The 24,822-nt window shown below is 37.8% G+C and overlaps 1 protein-coding gene across 3 annotated transcripts in view; it reads right to left on the reverse strand.

Annotated features, from left to right (window-relative positions):
• Positions 1-24,602, reverse strand: part of LOC120348395 (doublecortin domain-containing protein 1-like) — a 32,256-nt gene extending 7,654 nt beyond the window's left edge. Inside the window, exons 1-28 of one of the 3 annotated variants that reach the window (XM_078115820.1) lie at positions 24,494-24,602; positions 23,705-23,803; positions 22,528-22,603; positions 21,635-21,781; positions 20,828-20,925; positions 19,963-20,122; positions 19,218-19,380; positions 17,859-18,061; positions 17,134-17,227; positions 15,826-15,985; positions 14,810-14,909; positions 13,246-13,378; positions 11,821-11,975; positions 11,226-11,360; positions 10,816-11,022; positions 10,036-10,158; positions 9,495-9,719; positions 8,357-8,503; positions 7,763-7,864; positions 7,222-7,421; positions 6,626-6,775; positions 5,959-6,160; positions 5,265-5,349; positions 3,587-3,815; positions 2,989-3,164; positions 2,633-2,774; positions 2,239-2,350; positions 140-341 (exon numbers count right to left, since the gene is read on the reverse strand). In XM_078115820.1, coding sequence (XP_077971946.1) covers positions 140-341; positions 2,239-2,350; positions 2,633-2,774; positions 2,989-3,164; positions 3,587-3,815; positions 5,265-5,349; positions 5,959-6,160; positions 6,626-6,775; positions 7,222-7,421; positions 7,763-7,864; positions 8,357-8,503; positions 9,495-9,719; positions 10,036-10,158; positions 10,816-11,022; positions 11,226-11,360; positions 11,821-11,975; positions 13,246-13,378; positions 14,810-14,909; positions 15,826-15,985; positions 17,134-17,227; positions 17,859-18,061; positions 19,218-19,380; positions 19,963-20,122; positions 20,828-20,925; positions 21,635-21,781; positions 22,528-22,603; positions 23,705-23,796 — 4,018 coding nt within the window. In that variant the 5' untranslated portion in view covers positions 23,797-23,803; positions 24,494-24,602. Of the gene's footprint in view, positions 1-139; positions 342-2,238; positions 2,351-2,632; positions 2,775-2,988; positions 3,165-3,586; positions 3,816-5,264; positions 5,350-5,958; positions 6,161-6,625; positions 6,776-7,221; positions 7,422-7,762; positions 7,865-8,356; positions 8,504-9,494; positions 9,720-10,035; positions 10,159-10,815; positions 11,023-11,225; positions 11,361-11,820; positions 11,976-13,245; positions 13,379-14,809; positions 14,910-15,825; positions 15,986-17,133; positions 17,228-17,858; positions 18,062-19,217; positions 19,381-19,962; positions 20,123-20,827; positions 20,926-21,634; positions 21,782-22,527; positions 22,604-23,704; positions 24,114-24,493 lie in introns of those variants that run through there. The other 2 variants (XM_078115819.1, XM_078115817.1) reach the window with 2 other exon arrangements.
• Positions 24,603-24,822: the final 220 nt, after the last annotated feature.

The following is a 24,822-nucleotide window of genomic DNA, read 5'->3' on the forward strand; positions in this document are numbered from 1 at the left end:
GGAATAAAAGCATGGCATGCAAAGTCGAAGCCGAAAGATTCAAGCCGCTGCAACTCAATGAATATTGAGTGAGAACAAATTTCTGGCTTCGACTCCGGAAAAAAATAAAATTAAAAACTTATATCATGTATATATTTACCATTTTTCTTTGGATTCCCCATCGCACATATGAATAACCAATTAGAAGGGGCGTGTGTGAGTGTGAATCGTCCACGCATGACGGTCGCGCATGATCGACAGACCATGACTGGGTTGCTAGGCGACGCTCCTTTTAACTCTACTATATATCCGTCTTGATTCAGCGGCTCTGGCCCACGTACTGTGTGAGTGCATATTGATACCTAGGAGATGAGCAATAGCAAATCTTAGAACAGATTCAGATTTTTTTCGATATGCAACAAAAGGGAACAAACAGACAAATCAAACACACAAAATGACAGGTCAAACAATCAGACATCAACTGCAATAGGTGAGGGGCGCGAAAAGACTATCAAAGTTATCGAGTCAGCGACACAATTTTTCAGCAGCAGATGACTTCAAACAGTTTTAAAAGTAGTTACCATAAATAAAATAATCACAATTTGGGAACTAAAATTCAAGAGGAAAAGGGTGATTTTATGAGAATAAAATATTGACGAAGGAACAGTAGAGATGAGATTTCATGTCTCATTTTGGCATTCAGCGCATCCTGATAGGCGTTTGCAATAGCAACTTTGATTACCTCACGTTAGAGGTGAGATCGGGATAAAAAATTCCAGCCCGACCAGACTCCGGCCCGCGGGTGTTAAACCCGACCCGACCAGAGCCCGACTAATTAACTGGATTTGCAGGCCCGACCTGAGCCCGACTAATTAAATGGATTTGCAGACCCGACCCGAGCCCGACTAATTAACTGGATTTGCAGACCCGACCCGAGCCCAACTAATTAACTGGATTTGCAGGCCCGACCTGAGCCCGACTAATTAAATGGATTTGCAGACCCGACCTGAGCCCAACTAATTAAATGGATTTGCAGGCCTGACCCGACTAACTAACTGGCTTTGCAGGCCCGACCTGAGCCCGACTAATTAAATGGATTTGCAGACCCGACCTGAGCCCAACAAATTATATGGATTCGCAGGCCCGAAATTTCATATTTTATTTAGGAGTTCTTCGAATTGTCATTGCAAGAGGTTAGTACAGTATAGGGGAATGCTGGGACATATTTCTTCTTTTGTGAGCTCTATAATCTGCACATTCATTTGACAATGCGGGGCTAATGGATAGAGGGTAGCTAAAGGTTTTACTGGGCAAACTAAGAAATTCCCTAGCGACACACATATTATCATCAAGAGGCATTCAAAAACGTGTCAAATGTCCCGCTGCACTCCACTTGTGCGGCACATTAAATTAAACGAGGTATGCCGTTAAAAAGCAATGAATAAGCATCATCATCCAAAGAACTACGAAACTTTAAATTTCGAAATTTAATATTTATGAAATCGGAACCACTCTGAAAAATAGTTTCTAATAAACATATATTTACTTATAAAAATCCAGCGATATATAAGCCCGACCCGAACGTAATGATTGTCATTTCAGGCCCGACCCGAACGCAATGCTTGATATTTCAGGCCCGACCCGACCCGAAATATCAGGTCGGGTCGGGCTGGGGCTCGGGCTCCTGATCTTAGCTCTACCTCACGTCGGGATGCATGTTCGAATCTAGTGGAGAATAATTATGTGCAAGAGAATTCCTCGTAGGTGGTTCACATAACTGCTGGTTGGTTACAGTCTAACTTTACTATGTTGGCACCACCGGTTGAAGATCGAGAATTTATCTCCTGTGGCCTCCACCTCAGCCATAGGAAAGGATTTACATATTTATTCCAAGGAAGCATGAAGCCGATAAGACAACTTAATCATATGATAAACAACAATCTATTTCCCGGTTACAAGTACATGTCGAGTAAGTATTAGTTAGCCAGCTATCAGTTTCAGATGCATGGACTTGATGGTAGAGGAAGTCGTAACCGACCAGCAGTTACATATTCAAACCTGCAACCTAAACAAGGTTATCAGGGGTGCTGTGGCGAGTGCATTTCTAACGCTAATAACTATGCACCATCCTGGCTCAGCCATGAAAGATATACAGCTCTCTCAAAGTGAGGGGTTCATTACATATCAGTGACTGTTTGTACATAAGCTTGTTCAGAGTGACATTGAGTGAACATCTCCTGAAATAACAAAACCACTCACATGATTAGCTGCTGTGACTTCTTTATCCACAACACTCGAGTAAAAAGCTTTCAATAAATGACTTTCTGGTTCGAGTTTCCAGTGTTGATTCGCTGAACCTGCTGATTGAGTTCTGAAACAAAGGAAATTCGATAGTAACTTCCTGGTAAAAATATGAGACATGAAAATTCTATACAATCACTAGAATTAGTCTTTATAGAACAACTGTGTAATTCTTGGTTGAATGTTCTTCCTGATTGTTCGTTACCCTCAGACAGATAGACAAACCAGCTATCAGTCAGACAAACAGACATCTGGATGATCAGACACACAGACAGAAAAAATCATCACACAGGCAGACAAAGCAGCCGAACAATCAGACAGACAAACCAGCCAAACAATCAGACAGACAGACCTTAGTTTCTGTAGAACAACAGCATAGTTCTTAGGTGAAGGTTCTTCATCATTGTTTATTACTGGCAGACAGACAGACAAACCAGCAGAATGGTCACAGACCAGACGAATGGTGCCATCGCTACAAATCTCCCAACGTTGAGCTGAAGACAATAAAAGTTATCATGAGTATGTGGGGTGCAGAGGAAATTGTAAATGTAGAGTGATTCCACTATTAGGCGTTATGTAGTAAAAATTTAGCAATGAGTAAATTTGCTTTGAGAAAAGCCCTGTTTTTCACTGTTTTTAAGCGTTTTAGCAGGGCTTAAAAACAGTGACAAACGGTCTAACCAAACACTATAAAAACTGGTCACTCACTCATATCATCCTTGTCTTTCCTGCACAATCTAACTTCAGTGGTTCCAGTCAATCCTTCCAGATCAACTCCAGGGACCCCAACAGCTAGAGTTGGGTCAATCTCAGGCATCAGGTACCCATCCTTGAACACCAACTTCTGAAGCACAGTGGGATTCTTTTGCCAAGGTCTTGGAGATCTGTGAGTGAATGTAATTCATAAAACAAGTTTCATAGGTTTTACTTAGAACAAGGCCCTGTGAAAACAGGATGTTCAAAAAATTTCACCCAATTCCATACATTGTTTTGTTTATATTTCAGCTCTTATTTTATGCTTTATATATTGTGGCCCCCTTCCGGGTGCTTTTATCACCTATGGCCCCCTGTTTATCCTTCCAGTTGTATTTATAGTGTTATTTTCATTGGTAGATTCCAAATCACATTGTGTTCAAACAACTCATGCTCAACAAAGTGAAAACACCCTGTGAAACTAAGAAGGGAAAAGTAAAATCAGTCATGCGGCAATCATTGGGGACCCCTCCAACTGCCCTCGGGCCCGCTGATTCATGTCCATAGCCAGAGAGAAAACAAATTCATGAAAAGTAAAGAAATTAAAATCGACCTTCGTCCAGATCTAGGTGTCCCTGGCGACTTTTTTTCTTCACTTTGTTTTTCTGGTTCCACTTCAGTAGTTTTCTCAAGTTGCCATGGATACTTCCGTGACATCATCCAGTTGTCTGAAAACTCATGGGATTTCTGATGCCAGGATTTTTCATTTTTTTCTTTCTCCTCTGTTGAAAGTCGGTCCTCTGCTTCAGATTCTTTTGTTTCTTTTTTAATTTCTTGATTTTCTGGATAATATTAGATGTAAATTTAATATTCATCCCGAGGAGAGGAAAGTTGACCAAATGGATTAATCATTGGATTTTCATATACAGGGTGTTGTCCATAAAGTTTTTTTTGTCCATTTCTAATCCGTAATTAATAAAGTATTTTTACTTCATTCAATACATCTGTGAGGGCCAGAACAATATATGGTATCGATATATTCCCTTTACAATTTAAAAATTTCTCAATATTCAATGGACACCCTTATATCAAGGAGATGGGGGAAAGTCGATAAGATGACTTTATATTATGATGAAATGGGAAACTGTGTACTTGCTCCAGAAGTATAGACTTTAATAGATTAATTTGTAACCAATCGCCCGAATTACCCCATGTATCAGTCAATAATATTCCATACAGTTGTTGTTATAAGACAGGGATGGCAAACCTTTTTCAATGAATGGGTCAAAAATTATATTTTTATCGCGGAACAGAAGAGAGTGGGTCAGCACAGATAGATATTTAATCAATGTTTGTATCTATAAGAAACTTCTGAAACAAATCATGATACAGTGCTTGTTAATGTTGATGTAATTTAGCGGTTGTTAATGTTGGTGTAGTTTAGGGCTTTACTTATACAGCACTTGTATCATGGACTTTTTATGGCACTCGAATTTATGAAATTAGAGTACGCATATAAATTACTTTTAGGATGATGCGGCAAATTATTTCAAAGTTCCAAAGAGTTTGGTGGGAATTCCACTCTGATAGTGTTATATTTTTCTATCGGCTTTAACCATATTAAAAGCAATTTTACACAGCCCCATTGTTAGCTAGATTTTTATTTCAAGTCTGAAAGATTTTGTATTCTCAACAGCATTGTAGGCGAGAAACTAATAAAATGCAGAGTAGCATCTAGTTCTCGTATATCCCCTAAAACTGTCGGCGGATGCATTTCTGAAAGAGACAAGACGTTGCGAGAAATGAACATCAATTGCATTGTTATGTCATAAACGATGTCAGAGCCAATAGCTGAATATCGGCACGCAACGGTGCAGACATGCGTCCAAGATTATGGGTTTTGAAAATTAACATACCGAAAAATTAACAATTTGAATATAAGCGATCGCAGTCCTGACTGCCCAACTGACGGTACATTATAATAGTTTAGTTATTGTTAGATTAATTTGAGGCCGGTTTTATCACTGATATATTAGCATTTTATTCGTGCCTTAGCGGGTCACGAATAAAACGCGGTGGGTCACTTTGTGACCCGCGGGTCAGTGGTTCGCCATCCCTGTTATAAGTTGTAATCGAAGCGTACCCAGGGGATGGTTTTGCTGGTCGAAACCCTCCTCCTCTTTCGAAATGTAAAAAAAAAAAGTATTTTTCTGAACAGTATAATAATTTACTATTTATATTAAGAACATTCTGAAGTGAAATCAACTTCCAAAAATCAACTAATCACAAACCTGTAGCTGGATCCTGAACTTTGACCTGTTGAGTAACAACAAGGCGAGATCCTACGACAGCTCCTGATTCCATTGTTACAACAACCTGAAAAAATAAAGCATACTTACATGTCTTCTTAAAACAGGGATGGGCAATTACTTTCTGAGTTGGCCAGTTACTGATAATATACTTGGTTACTGGGTCGAAGGCTCAATATGGAACACAGAATAAAAAACAGTTCATTTACAACAGCTAGGCGTTGTTATAACGTTTATATAAAAGGGAAAAACAATGTAACAATCAGGGTCATTATGACGTTATTTTCATAGAGATTTTCAATGTGAATTTATATCTATGAAAACTATAGTCATAATTTCAGCAGAGACAAGTGGACGAGATCCAACCCACGGGCCGTCATTCGCTCGCTCCTGTCTTAAAGGGTTTTGCTACAGCCTCAGATAATCGTTTTCGCTATGCCGAGCAATGCTACAATAGTCAGATCATTTCTAAAAATGTTGGCACAGATGACACTAAACCAACGGAAAGATGACGCACTCAACTTGTCCGTGAGCAAAATTATAAACGACCACTAAAATAACGACAGCTCTTTGAATATGATGGCGAATTGTGTGTCAGTCAATGCAGATTAACACTAAATTTGAAGCAGTTCAAGCTAAATTCTAAACAATGCAAATTGCAAAATATCATCCTCACATCTCCCGGTTCTCTTAGAATACAATAATCGTTGATTTTCTTGACGTCCGCTGTCAACTTAGCAAGTAGTTGGCGTCGTTGAGCTTCTGATTTAGTCACAGTGGGGTTCTGCCAGGTTTCTCCACAAGTAACGAAAACGACTTGATTCCGTTTCAATTTACGAAGGGAGTAGACTTCAACACCACGATCATTGAAAATTCGTCTGAAAAGGGATAAAAAAAATATTCGCCAGAATGAGAATGATACTATAAGCCAGCCTGGTGCACAAAACTAAGCCAGTGATAAGCACCATTAAAATAATAATAATAATATTGCTCTAAGTCAGCAACCGACAACATGCTTCTACGAAGCCGCATGTAGCCTTCTCTTTGTTCTCGTAGTTCTGGCTCATGTGCATCAGCACGTTTTTGAATGGTTTTGGTGGTTTTCGCTGTTAACTGCTGTTTCTTCACAAGTGGCTAGAGCAGTTTTTTGTTAGAAGCAATGGGGATTCAATGAAAGTCGGAGGCAGAAAGTCGATCACTACTCACTAATTACACATCACAGCATGTATGAGTCGAAAGCGGTTAAAATGGGTCGCAATAAAATGATTCAAATCTTTCGAAATAAACCTCCATACGATAGCGTGACAGAATTTGAATAAAGCATAGTTCTCATCAATACCAACCTTGCCGCAAATGGTAAATTCAGTAAACTCGTGGCTCGTTCCAGGAACATGTTCATTTCAAGCTTTATGACATTTGTCTCCGAATCGGGAGAATTTTTCTCGTTTGCAAGAGAGGACGAAGAGAGATCGGGAACAACAACTGTCACAAATCTGTAAATTTGAGTTTCAATATTTGTTTTAAATGAAGTGTTTCCACAACCTACCATATGATTAAGGTATGGTACATTGTTTTTGTTCGGGGGATTTTGACAATTTCGCTCTACATGAGTATAAATAAAATTCAGAACACCAAACTACAATTATGTGGCGATTCTTGCTCTGCTCATATAAAAAGCTTAACGAAAGAACTGTTCACATTGTAGACTTGCTCCGTGGTGTGGCGATCTTGCTAAGGGTTAGAAATCGCTCGCCACTGCATATCTAATTACTATGTGTGGTTTCACAAATTCAAATTCCATGGAGGAAAGTTGGACTCCTCACCGCTGTTGGGTTGTAATGTAAACACTGGTTCGAGCCGAGGTATAAAAAGAAAGGCCACAACAATTTCATACCAGCTCTACAGTATTGGAACTATTCAAACAAATTTACAAACCAACCTGTCCATGTTCTTTTCCCCATTCCTCATAACCTTGAGTGGAACGGTACCAGTAGTCTCACTCTTTGCCCCCCCTCCTCTGAGTGGCGGAGGACAATTCAGAAACGTCCCTTCCATTGGCCATTTGTATTCCAAATTCCAGTTTCCGTCTGGCAACACTGGCCAGGAATAAGCTAGTTTCTTCCATGTTGGATTTGCAACCTTTAAGAAAAAGAATTATTCCTTAATGAGGGACATTACGTGGACTGATTAGGGGCGATAATAACCAGCTGGGGACAGGGGTTCTCAATCTTTATTCTATTGTTCACCCATTAGAAAATTCCAAATGTAAAGTTCTCTTCCTCAACTATGTGCGGGGATAATTATGTTGAAAGGGTTGCTGGGCTTCTCGCCACTGTAGGGTGATTCAGATAACCATTCATCGGTCTTTGGATAAGAGGCCATGGTACGCCATTATACCATCTTATTGGTTTTTCGCTCGGGATTAATATGTAAATCGTATCCTAATTATCAGCGGAATCAATAGCATTTGTCAAGCATACCTTAGTATGTTTCCATTGGTTAGGTATGCTATCCTGTTTCAAAGCCCATCTTTGGAATTTAGCTCGCGATCCTGACATTTTTTCAAGAACTACAATTTTCACCTGTAAAGGTAAGAAAACGTTTTATATTCATTCATTTAAAAAATCCAATCGCAAAAAAGGTAAAAATATTTAAGAAGATATAAGAAATTTAACATGCACATGTACAAATAGCAATGATTATAAAACTAATAATATGGTGTGGCAAGTAATTCATTATTTATTTATATTTTTTTTATTTTTGTTTACCATTTAATTTATCTAAAGCTTTTCTCTTTTTTCTAACTTCATTATAGCCCTATGGTTGTGTGTGTGTGATTATCTATCAATAATTTTATCGCCTGTTATGTTGATCATGGAATCGCGATAAACTCATACACTCTTGTTTTAAGTCAGTATGGTCTTGCATACGTCATGCTTACAACATTAAAATAGGCCTATCTGGATGTTTTTGCCAAAATTTTATCTCTCTGATGTATATAAAATGCTACCTAAATGAAGGGGCGCATAGTTTAAAAACTGTGAATAAAGAAAATTCATAGAAGTTGGACTTACGGAAGTTCCAGCATTTTCTTGGTTTTGTATAGTTTGATCCTGATTTTTGCCAACTTCCTGCTCCATTTCCTTATGACCTTTAATCTCCGTCCTTTGACCTTTGCAACCCACACTTGAGAAATGATCAGGATCGAGCATGGTTATAACCTAAATATAAAACATCCCGTTTAAAATTGATGAACTGAGGGGGGGGTAGAATTTAAATTTTTGGCAGTCTTTCTAAACTAGTCATGCAAAAACATAGGATAGGATTTATATATTTATCTCAGGAAGACGAAAGCCGCTATGACAGCTTAATCGTATGGTGGACTGGGGTTTCTCAACGGGTTACTTTCATATCAGGAATGGGATTAGATAACCATTTATTTGTCGGTTTCGTCTGGTTACCGATCCTGGTCGGGTGTGAGATTAGTTGGACAGGTATTTGTTTTCAGAAGCATGGACACCAGATACAATGAATGCGAACGCGGAACCGCCACAAGGTGTGCAATTTTTATTTTAATGACGTTATCGCACATATGGGAACCACAAAATTTTTGAAATAAATAAAAGTATTAGCTTTCCAGCAACAACAACAAGCTTTATTTGCTGCTTGAATTCAGCAACAAGGTGTCGCTAACTAGATGACTCACTGAGTACTCATCAATTACTATGAATCAATGTGTTGTTTTTGTAATTTTTTTTTATGTGTGTTAATTGCTTTACTTTGATTCCTGACACAATGATATTAAATATGTGAACCTTAACCACTGAAAATTTCAGAGCAATTGGTCCAGTCGTTGAAGAGAAAAGTGATTTTTCCATAACAACAACAAAACGAGAAAATTGGTCGGAGACCGGAGACTTATCGATCGAAACTAATTAAATAATAACACTAATCACTAATTAATTATTAACTTGCATTATTATACGACATAGCTCATCCAAAATCAATAGGTTCCTGGACCGAGATATGATGAATGCACATGCAAAATTTGGAGCAGATTCAACGTCGCTTTCGTGAGATATCGCGTGCATCTAACAGACATTCATACAGACAGACAAATACCAATCAACATACTTACCGATCTAAAGATCGATAAGTAAGAACAACATGATCTATAGGTCCACACCATGTCCAATAATTTTATCTCCATACCTGTGTTGCACTCTGACTATGCAACGAACAAATCTGTCCGGACGGATTGAATTCCCACTGCTGAGCTGGGTTTCCACGAGTCTTTTTCTGGAGTGTTAGAGCGTAACCAGTGACCTCCGCCCCACAACTCATCTCAACTGTGATTGGTTGATCTTCATCCAATGAGAGTGCCAGTTGAGGGTAATTCCTAGATGTGATTAGACCACTTCGATGAATCAACCACGCCTGCAAAATGAAATTTGTTTCTCTTTATGCTTTGTTCTGCGGTTGGGACATACTGCTTTGCGCTGGGAACATTGTAATTTTAAAAAAAAAATATTTTTCAAAGCTCACCCACTCAGATGAATGGGACTCATCTTTGAGAGAGGTTACCCGTGGCAACTAATAGATGACAACTGCCAAGAGATGCATAAATTAAATTAAGGTAGCTCAGTCCAGGCACTCACCCAAAGTAAAGGTGACTTATCTCTGAGCAAAGTTACGGACAACAACGTAAAAGGGTTATAGAAATTATATAGCCTTGATCCCAGTTCTAGCTAACCTGTGAAGTCCCAGGTTCCTTCTTCTCTGTTTTCTGATCTCCCATGAGCATTGGTTTGACAACAATTTGAGAATCTTCCTTTGATTGCAGGTAATGATCAGCCGATGGGAATGTCTCGGATTTCTGTGATCAAGAGATGTATAATATCAATAAGTTAGAAATATGGGATTTCGATATTTAGGGGCTCCCGAAGTATACGAACCAAGATGGCGGACATCGGAATGTAATATGTGTACTAGGTTAGGGTTAGGCCATAATTTTAGGTATAAATACTACGGGAGACTCTTGGCTAGTCTTCGAACTGATAATAGGACTAAAATAGGGAAAATTGGAAAAAAATTATCGCCTAACCCTAACCTGTTACCCATGTTACGTTTCGATGTCCGCCATCTTGGTTCGCATACTTCGGGAGCACCGATATTTATCCCAGGAAAACAAACTTTATGACCCTGCACCTCACTTTGGATATTAATAATAAAAAGGGCAGCATGTTTCAGGCCTTGGGTGACATAGTTTGGCAACTAAATTTAGTTTTTAGTGACTTTCTTGACATAGAAAATCCCACAAGAAAATATTGTGCGACCAGCGGAGTAGTGCCAATTTGTAATGGTGTTGGCCCCACAAGTCTTCAATTTACTTTAAACCAACCAGATTCAACCCAACCTTTCGTGAGATATCGCGTGTATCTAACAGACAAACAAACAAATACCTATCAATATACTTACCGATCAAGATCGATAAGTAAAAACAATCGAAAGAATGGGGGCAAATAAAACACACCTCATCAATATTCTCAACACGCAGACAATTATAATCTTCTGGGAAACCGTTTGTAGCCTTCCATTTAGTGTTTGCTTGAACTTCTGCGTTAGTTTTGATGACGATTTTCTCATCATTCTTCAGTCTGAATGCCATTACTGGATGCAACTGGACATGAAGAGCCATAACATGAGCTGACTTGAACTCTTCGCCATAGGAAAGCCAGATCTAAGGCAAGAAACAAGGTCAGGATTATTGTGGAAATTCTGAGAAAGTTACACTGATGTTTACTAAGTGAATATACCCCCTGCCAATAGGTTTTTAGTCCTTTTAAACAACTTGATGTAAAGTAGGCCAACAAAATTAGTTATCTCCATATTGTTACACATACTTCTAGAGATTCAATTGTTTTTTGACAACTCTGTACTCACCTCCTGTTCATTCTGTAACTCATGTACATTCATGATCTCTTCACCATGTTTATCAAACATTCTCCGAACCATTGAACTCTTCGCAGGCCCTGTTGGATCGACTGGTTTGTGCCAGTGAGACAGATGTTCCAAGAACTGAAAAAAAAAAAAAAACTAGAAGTCAAGGCATTAAATACATTAGAAACTCATTATTTGACTTGTTAATAAGTGATATATCTATCAAAGTTCGCTCAAAGAAAAATCTCAAAGAAGATTCTTCAAAAAAAAAGTAGGAAGAAAACTAATAAAAGAGTTGCAAGTTTGCTTAAAGCAATGTCTTGAGCCTTCAACTAAAAGTGGGAATGGTACTAATAGAAGAGTTGCAAGTTTGCCCAAAGCAAAGTCCTGAGCCCTCAAAAAGGAGAAAGTAAACTAATAAAACAGATGTAAGTTTGCTTGGAACGCGATCCCAAGTGGAGAACTGATAGAAAGGTTGTAAGAACTCACAGAAGCGCTAAAAACTATATTGGCCTTATGAATGTATAAGAATAGCTAGTCAAAAATTGAAAACTCAAAAGGCAGTCCTTGCTCAGAGTAAAAATTTTAATGCACTTACCCTAGTTCTAACTAATTTCTCTGTGTCCTGGTCCTGTCCAGTTCCTCGCAGGATTTCCCTCATATTCACGAAAACCATCTGAGCATTGATGTCTTTCCCGTTCTCATAAATTTTAAGACGAAGACCATGTTGCCCAACAATTCGGTCATCAGATTCTGGGAGAGTAAAACAAGAATTCAGAAAACTGCAAAATAAGGCTAAATTCAAATTTTGTGAGCTTTGGAATGATGCTCGAAGATTAGAAAAGGCTTTGGCAGATATAATATGCTGAAAACTTGTGAGGAAGTGTGAATACAGGGTGTCCAGAATATTTCTCCCGATTTTATATTAATAACAATTAAATATTTCTTTGTCGGGGCTCCCGAAGTATGCGATCCAAGATGGCGGACATCGAAACGTAACATGGGTAACAGGTTAGGGTTAGGCGATAATTTTTTTCCAATTTTCCTTATTTTAGTCCTATTATCAGTTCGAAGACTAGCCAAGAGCCTCCCGTAGTATTTATACCTAAAATTATGGCCTAACCCTAACCTAGTACACATATTACATTCCGATGTCCGCCATATTGGTTCGCATTCTTCGGGAGCCCCTCTTTGTCTTTGTTTATTAACAGTTCTTATTTTGCTTGTAGATCATACAAGGAAATTTATTTAAACTTATAATTGTCATTACTATAAAATCGTACGAAATTTTCAATTGAATAGTTAAAAGCGAAAGAAAAGCAAAGTAAGAGCATGGCATGATTTGATAGAGCAGCTTGTTTTAAGTTATACCGTATTTATTCGATTATAACGCGCAAAATTTTGAACTGAATTTTAGGCAAAAATCAATGCTGCACGTTATACACGAGGTCTGAGAAATGCGGTATTGAAAATGTGGTTTTAAACATCTGAAACGTGCGTGCGCTCGCGCATGCACATTCCAATGCAGGACGATTTCGTGCAAGCACACGCACATGCGAACGTTCTGCATATAGGGCTGCATTCAAACTGGAGGTTGTTGATTATGCGGAAACTCATGGAAATAGAAAAGCTTCTAGAGAATTCAATGTACCAGAGCATTAGCAATAGTATGGATGGTACAGAAGACGACTTGTTGTGGGATTCAAAATCAGGGTCAGAAGAAGAGGTTGAAAGTGATGTTCCCGCCGATTGGGACACTGATTTAAACATAACCCAAACAGAAATCGAACAGTTGTTTGGTGAATCAGAGACTGAATCCGATTTTGAAGAGTTTTGAATTACTGTGTGCTTTTAATAAATTTTTGTTCATGCTGTGAGTTGTTACCTTATGTGCTTACCAGTAGTTAGTAGAGAAAAAATAAAAAAAAAAATTTTATACCAATTTTCATTCAAAATTTAAAGGTGCGCGTTATACACGAGTGCGCGTTATAATTGAATAAATACGGTAATATTAATTACTCACTTATCTCTTTAATATGTTGCATAGTGTAATTGTTTCCCTGCTTTCTTTGCTTTTCATCCATTTCTTTCAGTACTTTCCTTCTTTCCTTATATTTTTTCTGTGCTTTCTTCATATCTTCTATTTCTTCATCAAGCTGTAGAAATAATAAAAAGGATGAATTTCAGAAAGAAATGAAATCTTGACCAAGGAAGAGAAATTTGAAGACAATAGGGATTAGTTATTGTTTCAAGACAATAAGGCAAATGTTGTAATTTCAAAAGAGTTTTATTTTGAAACATTTAAAAGAAATAGGCGCTTTTTGGTTTTCGCAAAGTTTTTAGTGGTTTTTCACAGCTTTCCATGATTTTTGACGATTTTTCACAATTTTACAATGTTTTTGACGATTTTTCACAATTTTACAAGATTTTTGGCGGTTTTTCACAGTTTTCCAATGTTTTTGACGATTTTTCACAGTTTTCCAAGATTTTTGACGATTTTTCACAATTTTACAATGTTTTTGACGATTTTTCACAATTTTACAAGATTTTTGGCGGTTTTTCACAGTTTTCCAATGTTTTTGACGATTTTTCACAATTTTACAATGTTTTTGACGATTTTTCACAATTTTACAAGATTTTTGGCGGTTTTTCACAGTTTTCCAATGTTTTTGACGATTTTTCACAATTTTACAATGTTTTTGACGATTTTTCACAATTTTACAAGATTTTTGGCGGTTTTTCACAGTTTTCCAATGTTTTTGACGATTTTTCACAATTTTACAATGTTTTTGACGATTTTTCACAATTTTACAAGATTTTTGGCGGTTTTTCACAGTTTTCCAATGTTTTTGACGATTTTTCACAATTTTACAATGTTTTTGACGATTTTTCACAATTTTACAAGATTTTTGGCGGTTTTTCACAGTTTTCCAATGTTTTTGACGATTTTTCACAATTTTACAATGTTTTTGACGATTTTTCACAATTTTACAAGATTTTTGGCGGTTTTTCACAGTTTTCCAATGTTTTTGACGATTTTTCACAATTTTACAATGTTTTTGACAATTTTACAAGATTTTTGGCGGTTTTTCACAGTTTTCCAATGTTTTTGACGATTTTTCACAATTTTACAATGTTTTTGACGATTTTTCACAATTTTACAAGATTTTTGGCGGTTTTTCACAGTTTTCCAATGTTTTTGACGATTTTTCACAATTTTACAATGTTTTTGACGATTTTTCACAATTTTACAAGATTTTTGGCGGTTTTTCACAGTTTTCCAATGTTTTTGACGATTTTTCACAATTTTACAATGTTTTTGACGATTTTTCACAATTTTACAAGATTTTTGGCGGTTTTTCACAGTTTTCCAATGTTTTTGACGATTTTTCACAATTTTACAATGTTTTTGACGATTTTTCACAATTTTACAAGATTTTTGGCGGTTTTTCACAGTTTTCCAATGTTTTTGACGATTTTTCACAATTTTACAAGATTTTTAGCGGTATTTCACAGTTTTTCAATGTTTTTGGTAGTTTTTCACAAATTTTAAATTTTGAGAACCATTGAAAAAGACTGTTTGTTACCTGTTCAATATTGCTGTATATCTCTTCCATAGACATTATCACGATATCAGGTTGTGTGACTTTATTCATATCCCCATTACATGCATGGTCCAACTGTTCACTGTGATAATGGCAAGGTTTAATTCCTAGCTGTGGAAATATCCTGAGGTTTCAAGGCGCAAGAAATTTTTTTTATTAAAAGAATCACAAATATGCTATTTAATCTTGTTTGGTAATTGAAGTTTGAGTACTCCCGAAGTATGTGAACCAAGATGGCGGACACTGGAATGTAGTATATGTACCAGGTTAGGGTTAGGCCATAATTTTATTCCATTTTTTTCTATTTTAGTTCTATTACTAGTTCGGGGACTAGCCAAATGACTTCCGTGGTATTTGTACCTGAAATTATGACCTAACCCTAACCTGGTGCACATACTACATTCCAGTGTCCGCCATCTTGGTCCACATACTTCGGGAGTACCGAAATTAGAGTCTCAGTGATCTGGTGCATCGGGCTAAGTGTTAGGAATACGCTCATCACTGCACCTCTGATTACCCTGTGTAGGTTTCTAGGCTTAAATCCTATTTAAGGGGTATTTACCGTAAGTGTGAGACCATTGCTGGTCTCCATGTTGCCGAAGGGTGGTTCGCGTAACCGTTGGTCGATTACGGCTTCCTCCATCATCAAGTCTATTCATCTGAAACACATAACTGACTAACTAATCCCATATCCAACATGGAATGGTAACCGGACGAGAGACTGTGGTTCGCCATATGATTAGGCCGTCCAATCGGCTTCTTGAGAAATAAATATGTAAATTCTATCCTATGTTGCGAGAAGATCTGGGAAGAAAAGCTCGAGTTCAATATAGGAAACTTTCGCTCGAAAAATTAAGATAATCCGGAGCTCCATAAGTATGTGAACCAAGATGGCAAACTATCTGAACATAGTATGTGTACCAGGATAGGGTTCAGGTTGTGTGCCATCTTGGTGCACATACTTCATGAGCGTCGAAAATCCAGACTAAGTCAAACACCTTCTGATCTTTGCAGCCTCCAGCCTCTGTTTGAGTCCCCATAAGATGCCTTCCACAAAGTTGAGAGCCCCCGTTGGGTTGAATCCCTCACCCGCACTGACCCATATTGGACCCAGGATTAGACTTGAACCGTTCTTCATGCAGGAGTCAAGTTGTCGAACTGAAAATAAAGCAAAAAATTGAGATTTATTAGGGGGGAGAAGAAAGCTGATAATATGACTAATTATATGGTGAGCAACGACCCTTCCGGTGACTGTCGATTTTGGCAATAAAATAATATGGGTTATATGTAATGAAATACCCTACAAATGCTACAATCACAAGAAGTACGATTCTTTTGAACTTTCTGGTGCAGGCCTTCATCAGAACAGTTGGCCAGTTAAGTACAGATGCATGGACTATTCTATCCCATACATCCATTTTCTCTAACGAAAAGTTAGCATAGTTTGCAATAAGATTAAGATAATTGAAGTTAACAGCAACGAAAGAGTAAAGTTTTATTCCATATAATACAAGTTTCACTAAGCTTTTGAGCAGGGTCGTCAAACCCGTGGCCCGAGGAGTTTCGAGTGGCCCGCACTGTATTTTCGGAATTAAATAAAAAAAAATTTAGTAAAACTTGTATTTTTGGAGTGATGTAGTTAATATGAAGTTTTGATACAAACAAGTTGTTCATTTTCCTGAAATGCGCTCTGCTAGCCCTTTCAAACGTGCCATGAGTGTCATCACCAACTGGAAGATATCGATACATAAATAGTAGCTTACACACTAGAGCAGAATGGCAGTTTTGATGACCTCATAATTTGACAGCACGTACTCGTACAAGCAAGTTTTTTCACAGATGAACCATGTCAAATCCCCTGTGAGATCACTAATTTCTGACAGTCATATGGAAAATTCGTTTCGCATTGCTACATCGTCCTTTTCAGCGACTATTGACAAACTTGTTAGCGAAAAACAGTGCCAAACTTCACACTAAAATGTCTACGTGTAGAAAAAACTTTGTTGACTTTGCTGTATCTTTGTTTTTTCATTGTTCTTAATATTGAGAAAGTTTGGTGCAAGGGTTTTGTTTGTTTTTTTATTAACTTTTGGTCAGTGTAGCAAAACTAGAACATAATTACCATGTTAGGTGGCCCGCGCAATTATTAGTAAACTAAATGTGGCCCGTCGGCCAAAAAGGTTGGCCGACCCTGCTTTTGAGCATATCTAGCAGTAGCGTAATTTACCTATGCCGAGTATAGTATATAACTTTTATTGAGTGGAAAATGATTTGATTCGTTTTAGCCAACAATGGTTCGTGCCTACCTTCCTCAAGATTGCAGACTTCTCTCCCATCCCATCCATAAGTCGTGCGAGCTGCAGAAGTCATTTTTAATTTTGATGTGGATTGATCAAGAAGCTAAAATAAATAATTTCATAAGTTTATAAACCGAAGTCAATGAAGTTAAATTGGCCAATTCGATACACAGTGCGAACACCGTGAAGGATATTCAAGTGTTAGAGGGTTGCTGAACATGTGGTTTCCAATATCCCAGCCCACGCAAACAGTGGTTCTCAAACGATGTGGCGAAGGGCAAGAACAATATGGACATGGATAATTTTTGAGGGGGCGCGAAGCTGATTGAAAATAAAAATATTTACTCGATTAGATTTTGCCCGTCTTATTTTAGATATTTCCATTTCTTCATTGTTTATAGATTTAATTCCACCCACATATTTTTAACATGTTTTTTTGAATGAAAACATACTTCCGCTTTACTATCTGTCATTTGTAGATTATTGTTATCTAGTTATTTTAGAGGTGGGGCGCGAGACTTCACAATTTTTTAAAAGGGGGCGCGAATTAAAAAGTTCGAGAACCACTGCTTAAACTAAAATTAGTATATTTCAAGACTAGACTTGTTTTTACCCCGTTCATACAAACTTTATAATTTCCCAAATCTTTTTGTGACCCTTGAGAGATAGGACCTCCTGTTTGACAAGCACTGGTCTAAAGCATTTTCAAAACCAAGATCAGCAAGGAAACTTACCCTATTATATCCATCTGAAGTTAAATGAATCACATCGTGCCCATTTGCTCCATCACCATTCAAGAAGACAAGAATCCTAGACGACTTTTTTCCTGCGAGACGTCTCAGTCGATTTGTCATTGTTCTGCGCACTGGTCGTCGTTCACCGTCCAACACAACACCTTTCATTGTCCAGGAGTTTGAAGCAATGAGACTGCCTGAGTCTTTAAAAAAATTCAAATTTTATACTTTTTCATAAGGGAATTTATTATAAGCAAGCTCGCCCCCAATCACTAGGATGGTAAGAAAACTGACTGATCTCTAAGCAAAGTTACGAGAAATCACTTTAAAATCATCCAAGAAGGCAGGGGGGGTGGGCCGCAGGTTTAAAATCAGGCGGCAATAATTGTGCTGTATTGTGTTGTTACCTCATTCAACCTTACTTATTTTACAATCGACGAGCTTACTGTTAGCGTCAGCAATTCGATATGTATTTGTTTTTCTTATTTAGTAACATTTTGTGTTTTTCTTCAGATTTATTCTAAATAAGCTTTAGGATTAAGCTGAATAGAGCATGATATCAAGGTTCTAATTCACTACATAGATTAAAAATTTATATTTTAAACCTGGGTGTAATAAATTGCGCAAGCAATGCCAAGCAATCAGTAAGATTCCTGGTCATTCCAAAAAAGAGCTCCTCCTCGAAGTGGAGGTGTGAAAACGCTGTATAAACGCTCCCCAGAAAACACTTGACCTAAATTTGCCTATTCATCCACTTATGAAGAGGTATTTAAACAATGACAGGCTATCACACTTGAGGTGGGTAAACAGCACTTCAGAATAATTGACTAATATAATCTTTGGACAAACTTCGGGATATAGCCAATTACTGAAAACAGATCGAAACCCGTTCCGTTCGGTTATAAACTTTCTAAAAATATGTGCGGCCCGCCAATGATTTGCAACCTTTATTCTGGCCCGCGAGCGACAAAAGGTTGCCGACCTCTGGTTTACATAATTATCCCGAGAAGAGAAAAAACGATAAGGTGGCCATAACTGACCAGTGGTTACGCAAAATACCCCACGACGACGTCCAAAATCCTCTTGTGCTTAATTATTCCCCACAGCATTCGAACTGCAAATTCATGCAGAGTAATCTGAAGTGCGGTGACGAGCATATTACTGATCCTTAGCATGATGCATCGCACGCCAAACCATTAGTATCGCCTTCATTCTTAGATTTTGGGCATGTTTGTTGGGTCTCATCATTCACTCACTGGTTTGAGTTGGTAAATGGAAGAAGTCAATGCAATATTTATATGTGCAAGCAGAAGGCTTTACCACTCTCTCTCATATTTCAATATAAATATATCAACTTACTGTTCAGCACTTTCTTTGGGTCTTTGAACTGCTCTCCACATGATATGAAGACATCAGCATTGTACGGGATATCTTTGGCTCTGAAGGCTTCTGCTCCATTGTCAAGGTAAACTCTTCTTGCCGCTGTGTTAAGGCCAAGCTTGCGAGTTGCTTCGACTAAAAGCTGGAAAATTGAAATAAAATTAAAGATTTGTGTTTTTGGTTTGAGGGTTTGAATAATCTGGGAGATTATTATGTGAGAGAGCATTGCTGAACTTTGCTGTCGATGTTCTTGTAATCTTCAAAAAATTTATGATTAAATAACTTTATATCTTGTGTTCGACCTTCGAATCTGAGGTTTAAGTGTGCGATTACTAACCATTTCAAGCCCGTTTTTAAGTTCGTGTGGCCATGCTACAGTGCTTCATTTTTGGATAGAGAATTAGCCTAGTTAATAGTTATTGTACTTTGGAAGCCGTAACCAGTGATGTAATAAGTAACTAAGAGTAACAAGATCTAGTACAGGCCTACAAACTTTTCGCCCGTCTACCTATCCAACCCATGGACTTTTCCAACACGCATGCATCTCTAATCAAATTACAGGCGACTATGGGGATGGCAAGAGATATTGAAATTCTATATAAAATTATGGCAGCGCAAACTGAGAAGTAAAATAGACTCATCCCTAAGTCACAGGTAATCACTATAACGATACTGGAGATGGGATTCCTCACTCGGTTAGGAGCAAAGTTCAGAGCACAAGTACCTGTTTAACATTCGGTGCTACGAGGGTAGCGGGATCAGTGAGAGATCCATTCCTATAAGCTGTGCATCTGATGGTCACAGGTTGACGCTTGAATACTGGAAGATCTCTCTTTCTCTCTGATGTTATGGATACTGAGTCGATGGATCCTTCATGTGTGTGTCTGGAAGTATTATTATAAAACAGCGGTTCCCAATCAAAGTATTATCATAAGGTATTTGCTCAAATTCATGACATTTTTTCGTTGCCGTTAAGTGAAGTCAATTTTTGGAATCGGGGCTGTGGAGTCAGTTTGATTTACAATCGATTCGTTGAAAAATTCACTTTACAGGAAAACTCCTCGTTCTCCCTGGTTTTATTGTTGATAAGGTTATTTCACAGGGTGTTTTCGCTTTGTTGAGCATTAATTGTTTGAACATAATGGGATTTGGAATCTTCCAATCAGAATAACACTATAAATACCACTGGAATGATAAACAGGGGGCCAAGAGAGTGCTAAAACCCATCAGGAAGGGAGACACAAGTCCTAAAACGTTTGGGAACCATTGGATTAGACCAGTGGTTCTCAACCTTTTTTTCCTCGTGGCCCATTTTCGTTGCATGAAAATTCTGTTGCCCACTAAATTTCTCATGCAAGGGAAAAACTACAAGAAAAAAAAAGACTCATTGCTACTACAATAAATATTTGACTATAATGACACAAATGAAACCAAACTTTTCAATAACCGTAGTAATTTTTAATAGGCTTGTGGCCATTTGAAAAGACTCTATGGGCCGACAGTGAGCCATGGCCCACTGGTTGAGAACCAGCGGATTAGACAGTCAGGGGGGGGGATCCCCCTTCCTTCAAAATAAAATCCTACCCAACCTTCTTCTATGCATAGGTGCAGATGAAGGCCTGTTCCTCAATATCGATTTCATTTGTTTCATTCCTCTATCTGGGTGATTCTCTTTTTCATTCGAGTCCTACAGGAAAACAATCGAAACATTAAAAATGTTAATATGATTTAATATAATGAAAAATTCTAATGTCGGTCTCTAGTGATTGGTCAAATAAGGTCTCACATCATCCGAGTTTGAATTTCTAGCAAATTTCAAAGTTCGAGTCATAAGTTCATGGCTTCACCGCCACCGCACATCTGATTACATTAAGCAGTCTTACCGGCTTTCTTCTTCTCTGGGATAAATATGTAAACCCTATCCTATCCAAAGTTGAGTCCGGGTAAATTTATTTAAGGTCTAGTGATATTCACAGTTAATTCAGGTTGAATAAATTTATCAATCCTGAATGGTACACAGTGAAAACCATTGATAGTGGTCCCCACCTCATCCCTCCTTCTGAAAAGATGCAAGTTTGAAAATGCCTGCACTTGAGGTAATCAATAGAAGAAAAAGGGGCGCTCCAGAAGTGTATGTACCAATATGGAGGTAACTAATTTTGTTCGCCTACTTTACATCAAGTTGTGTAAAGGGACTGAAAACTATGGCCAGGAGTTATATTTACTTGGCTCACACAAACAGTCCCTGAACTTGTAAGAATATTCTCAGTTCAACTTGAAAGCTTAAAGAAAATCGAAATAAAATTATGGCCTAACCCTAATCCCTATTTGCCCTGGTACATATACTACGGTAGTATCGAAAAAAGTGCTAAATAATAATAATACAAATTACTGACGTCACTGTCGCTGCTTTCAAATGAAGATGAGTAATCCCCTCCGTTAGTTCGACCTTCAAATGACTTTGACATGAATTGTGTTGAGCTGTCTTTTGCGAAACTTGTGTGTCGTTTACGCCTGACATGTTTCTGAGCTGACTGGGGTCGCTGTACGATTGATAAAATATTGAATAGTCAGTCAGTAGTTTATTTTATCACATTTCAAAAATACGAAAAATGCATTTTCGCGTGGAAGGAACCACTGATGGTTATCGAGCAGCGTCACCTATGAGCGAGTCTAACATTGAATAATGCTGAAAAAAAGCCGAAGATACTGACAAAAGATACGTTTAGGTGACCAGATATTTCCAGTATCGCTCGTTCCAATGGAAGAAAATGACCCCAGACACGACAGGTGGAGTAACCATGACAACCGCGGTTAATGGAATGATATATGAAAAGTAGCTATTTGAAGGCTGCCGAATATATAAAGAGTGAAAATATCGGGTTCGATTAATTTGTTATCAAGTTGGTATCACACATTTAAGATTTTGGGTTCCAATAAGTTCTCTGGGTTAGTTGAATTCAATTATGTGAGTAGAAATTCATCAAAATCTTCAACTAAAGTCGTTTCAAAAATTTTCAAAGATACCTGTGCCAAGTCATATTTATCACTGGTTTAAACCTAAACTTGTCATAACCTAGGTAAGTTTAGTTTATTACTTCACAAACAAATCTTTGAGTTTCACCAATATTAGGCCTTAATTCATTTAAATATTGGCAGCACTTTAGCAGTACACAATAAAATGACGAAGCACCAATAAAACATGACTCAGATAAAATCAAGCAGGTAAAATTACTGTTGCCAGTAAACAGATAAAGTTAAGAATAAGAGGATATGCAATATAAATTACCACAGCACTCACCCTTGAAAACGCTGAAACATTTCTTGGTGCAACAGATTGTAGATATGGACTGATTGATGGAGGCCTGCGAGTAAAAAATACAAAGTTTATATTATTAAATTTATTACATAGTATTGGTTGGTGAAATTTTTTGGTAATATGCAGGGAAGTATCACTCGTGTTGATTTAATTAATTTCAAGTAAATCATTTGTTTGAATCTTTGACTTTTAAATGTGATGCAAAAAATAACTAAAATCAAAACTATGTATTTCTGTAAAAGAGCAGAGGCGGTCCTAGGGGAGGGCCATAAGGGCAGCAACAAGGGGCAGCAGATCGAAGCTGTAAAATTTGTGATATTACACATTTTCTCTATGTGTTTTCAAGTAAAAGCTGACATTATGTGTATAGTATTGTGTGACTGCTTTTGGTGATGGTGAGTCAGCAATAGCTGACTGCCATTTCCCGCCAATGTGCTTGTCTGGTCATTGCGTGAGAGCGCAATACAGTAATACAAACATTTCACTTTTACTTGACCTTTAATTTATTCATTCCCATGTAGTACAACATCTACAATTCATCCCCCGAATTATTTTGAAGTTTGGTATATGGGGCAGCATCATCAGAAACTCGCCTTGGGCAGCAGAAAAGTTTGACACAGCCCCACAAATATTGGGAATCCTTGCCCCATGGATCAGTTTGAGAACCACTGTGACCTAATCTTTCCTTAGGTTGGCCAATCATTAGCTGTGAATGCTTTTTATCAGTCTTGTTCAAAAGCAAGAGCAATGAAGGATAGGATAAGATTTACATATTTAGCCAGGGGAGAGGAAAGCCGGCATCACGACTTAATCATATGACAAACTACCGGCTCTCGTCCGGTCACCAGTCCATGTAAGGTACGAGATTAGTTAGGTAGATTTTTTTCAGATGCATGGACTTGATGGTTGAGGAAGCTGTAACCAACCAGCGGTTACGTGAACTACCCAACGGTGACGAGGAGTCCAGCAATGCTCTCGCACATAATTATCTCCACATGGGATTCAAACCTGCGAACCCAAGCAGGGTAATCAGAGGTGCAGTGGGAAGCGTATTCCTAACGATTAGCATGATGAGCCACACTGCCGAGCCATATTAAAAAATAAGTTCAATATAAAATAAGATTCAACAAAATGCCATTATTCTAACCTTTCTCTTGGTTGGTCCATCATTTTCCTTGTTTTTTCATCAAATTTTTTCCGATATTCATCCAGAATTCTTTCCTCTTCATAGCTTGACATAGAAGATCTGCGGCGATGGTGATGAGACATGATTTTTATCAAATTTCAATTCATGATTAAATAAAGAAAATAATTCAAAATCTAACAGGAGAACAAAAAATAATGAGAGAATTGAAAAAGAAAATTGAGTGAATCCAATGCATCTAGAACAAATAGCTCAAAATTCATTCTTCTATCAGTATGGCACTGTTCTCTAATTCAAGAGTAACCCCCACATTAGAAGACATCGATTATAACAGTAATTGCAACCCCCTCTTTGAGAGACAGTCTGGGCCTCCATATCGACAAGAATCTGCAAACCAGCACTGTGCAACAAACTGAGAAAAGTGCAAAAATGTCACCACTGGATTGCACTGTGAAAACAATACGAAAAACGGAAACATTTGCTTGAGACTGTATCTACTTCAGTAGTTGATAATTACAGACGTGACTAACAGACTGAGAATTAGGTACTGAATTATGATAGGCTAGGTTCTGAAGATAAGTTACCATTGATTCACCCACACCCTGTCTAACAGTACACAATTTCCTGTTGCATTTTACACAGTACCGGTAGCCTATAGCTAGCTGCACAACAGCATGGCGTTATAACAGGTCTCACACTTACAGACTTACCGTACAGTCAGTCTTGCAATTCTAGCGTAATTCTCTAATTACAGAATTATGAAACTTGAGAATAAAATTGATTGTCACAAACCTGGTGTACTTTATTATAACATGTCATTCTCATCAATGGACTTTTTCTTGCCCCAAACGCTAACTTTGAATTCCTGGAATATCGCTCTCTGTTCAGCACGCCACTGCAGTGAAATACTTTTCCAAACCGGTGGAAATGTACTAATAAGCACAATGAAAGTTACCTTAAGTTACAATCAACGGACATCTTTCCGTAATTTAGTATCTTCGTATTTTGTTGACGTCTGACGTCAGGTGTTGACACGCTGCCATGGAGACAAAAAAATCGTTAGATTTCATGAAATAGCAATGTAGTGTTATCTTATTTTTAAGGAAAACGACAATAAAATA

Source organism: Styela clava, chromosome 1 (assembly GCF_964204865.1).
Source record: "Styela clava chromosome 1, kaStyClav1.hap1.2, whole genome shotgun sequence".
NCBI classification, from domain to species: Eukaryota; Metazoa; Chordata; class Ascidiacea; order Stolidobranchia; family Styelidae; genus Styela; species Styela clava.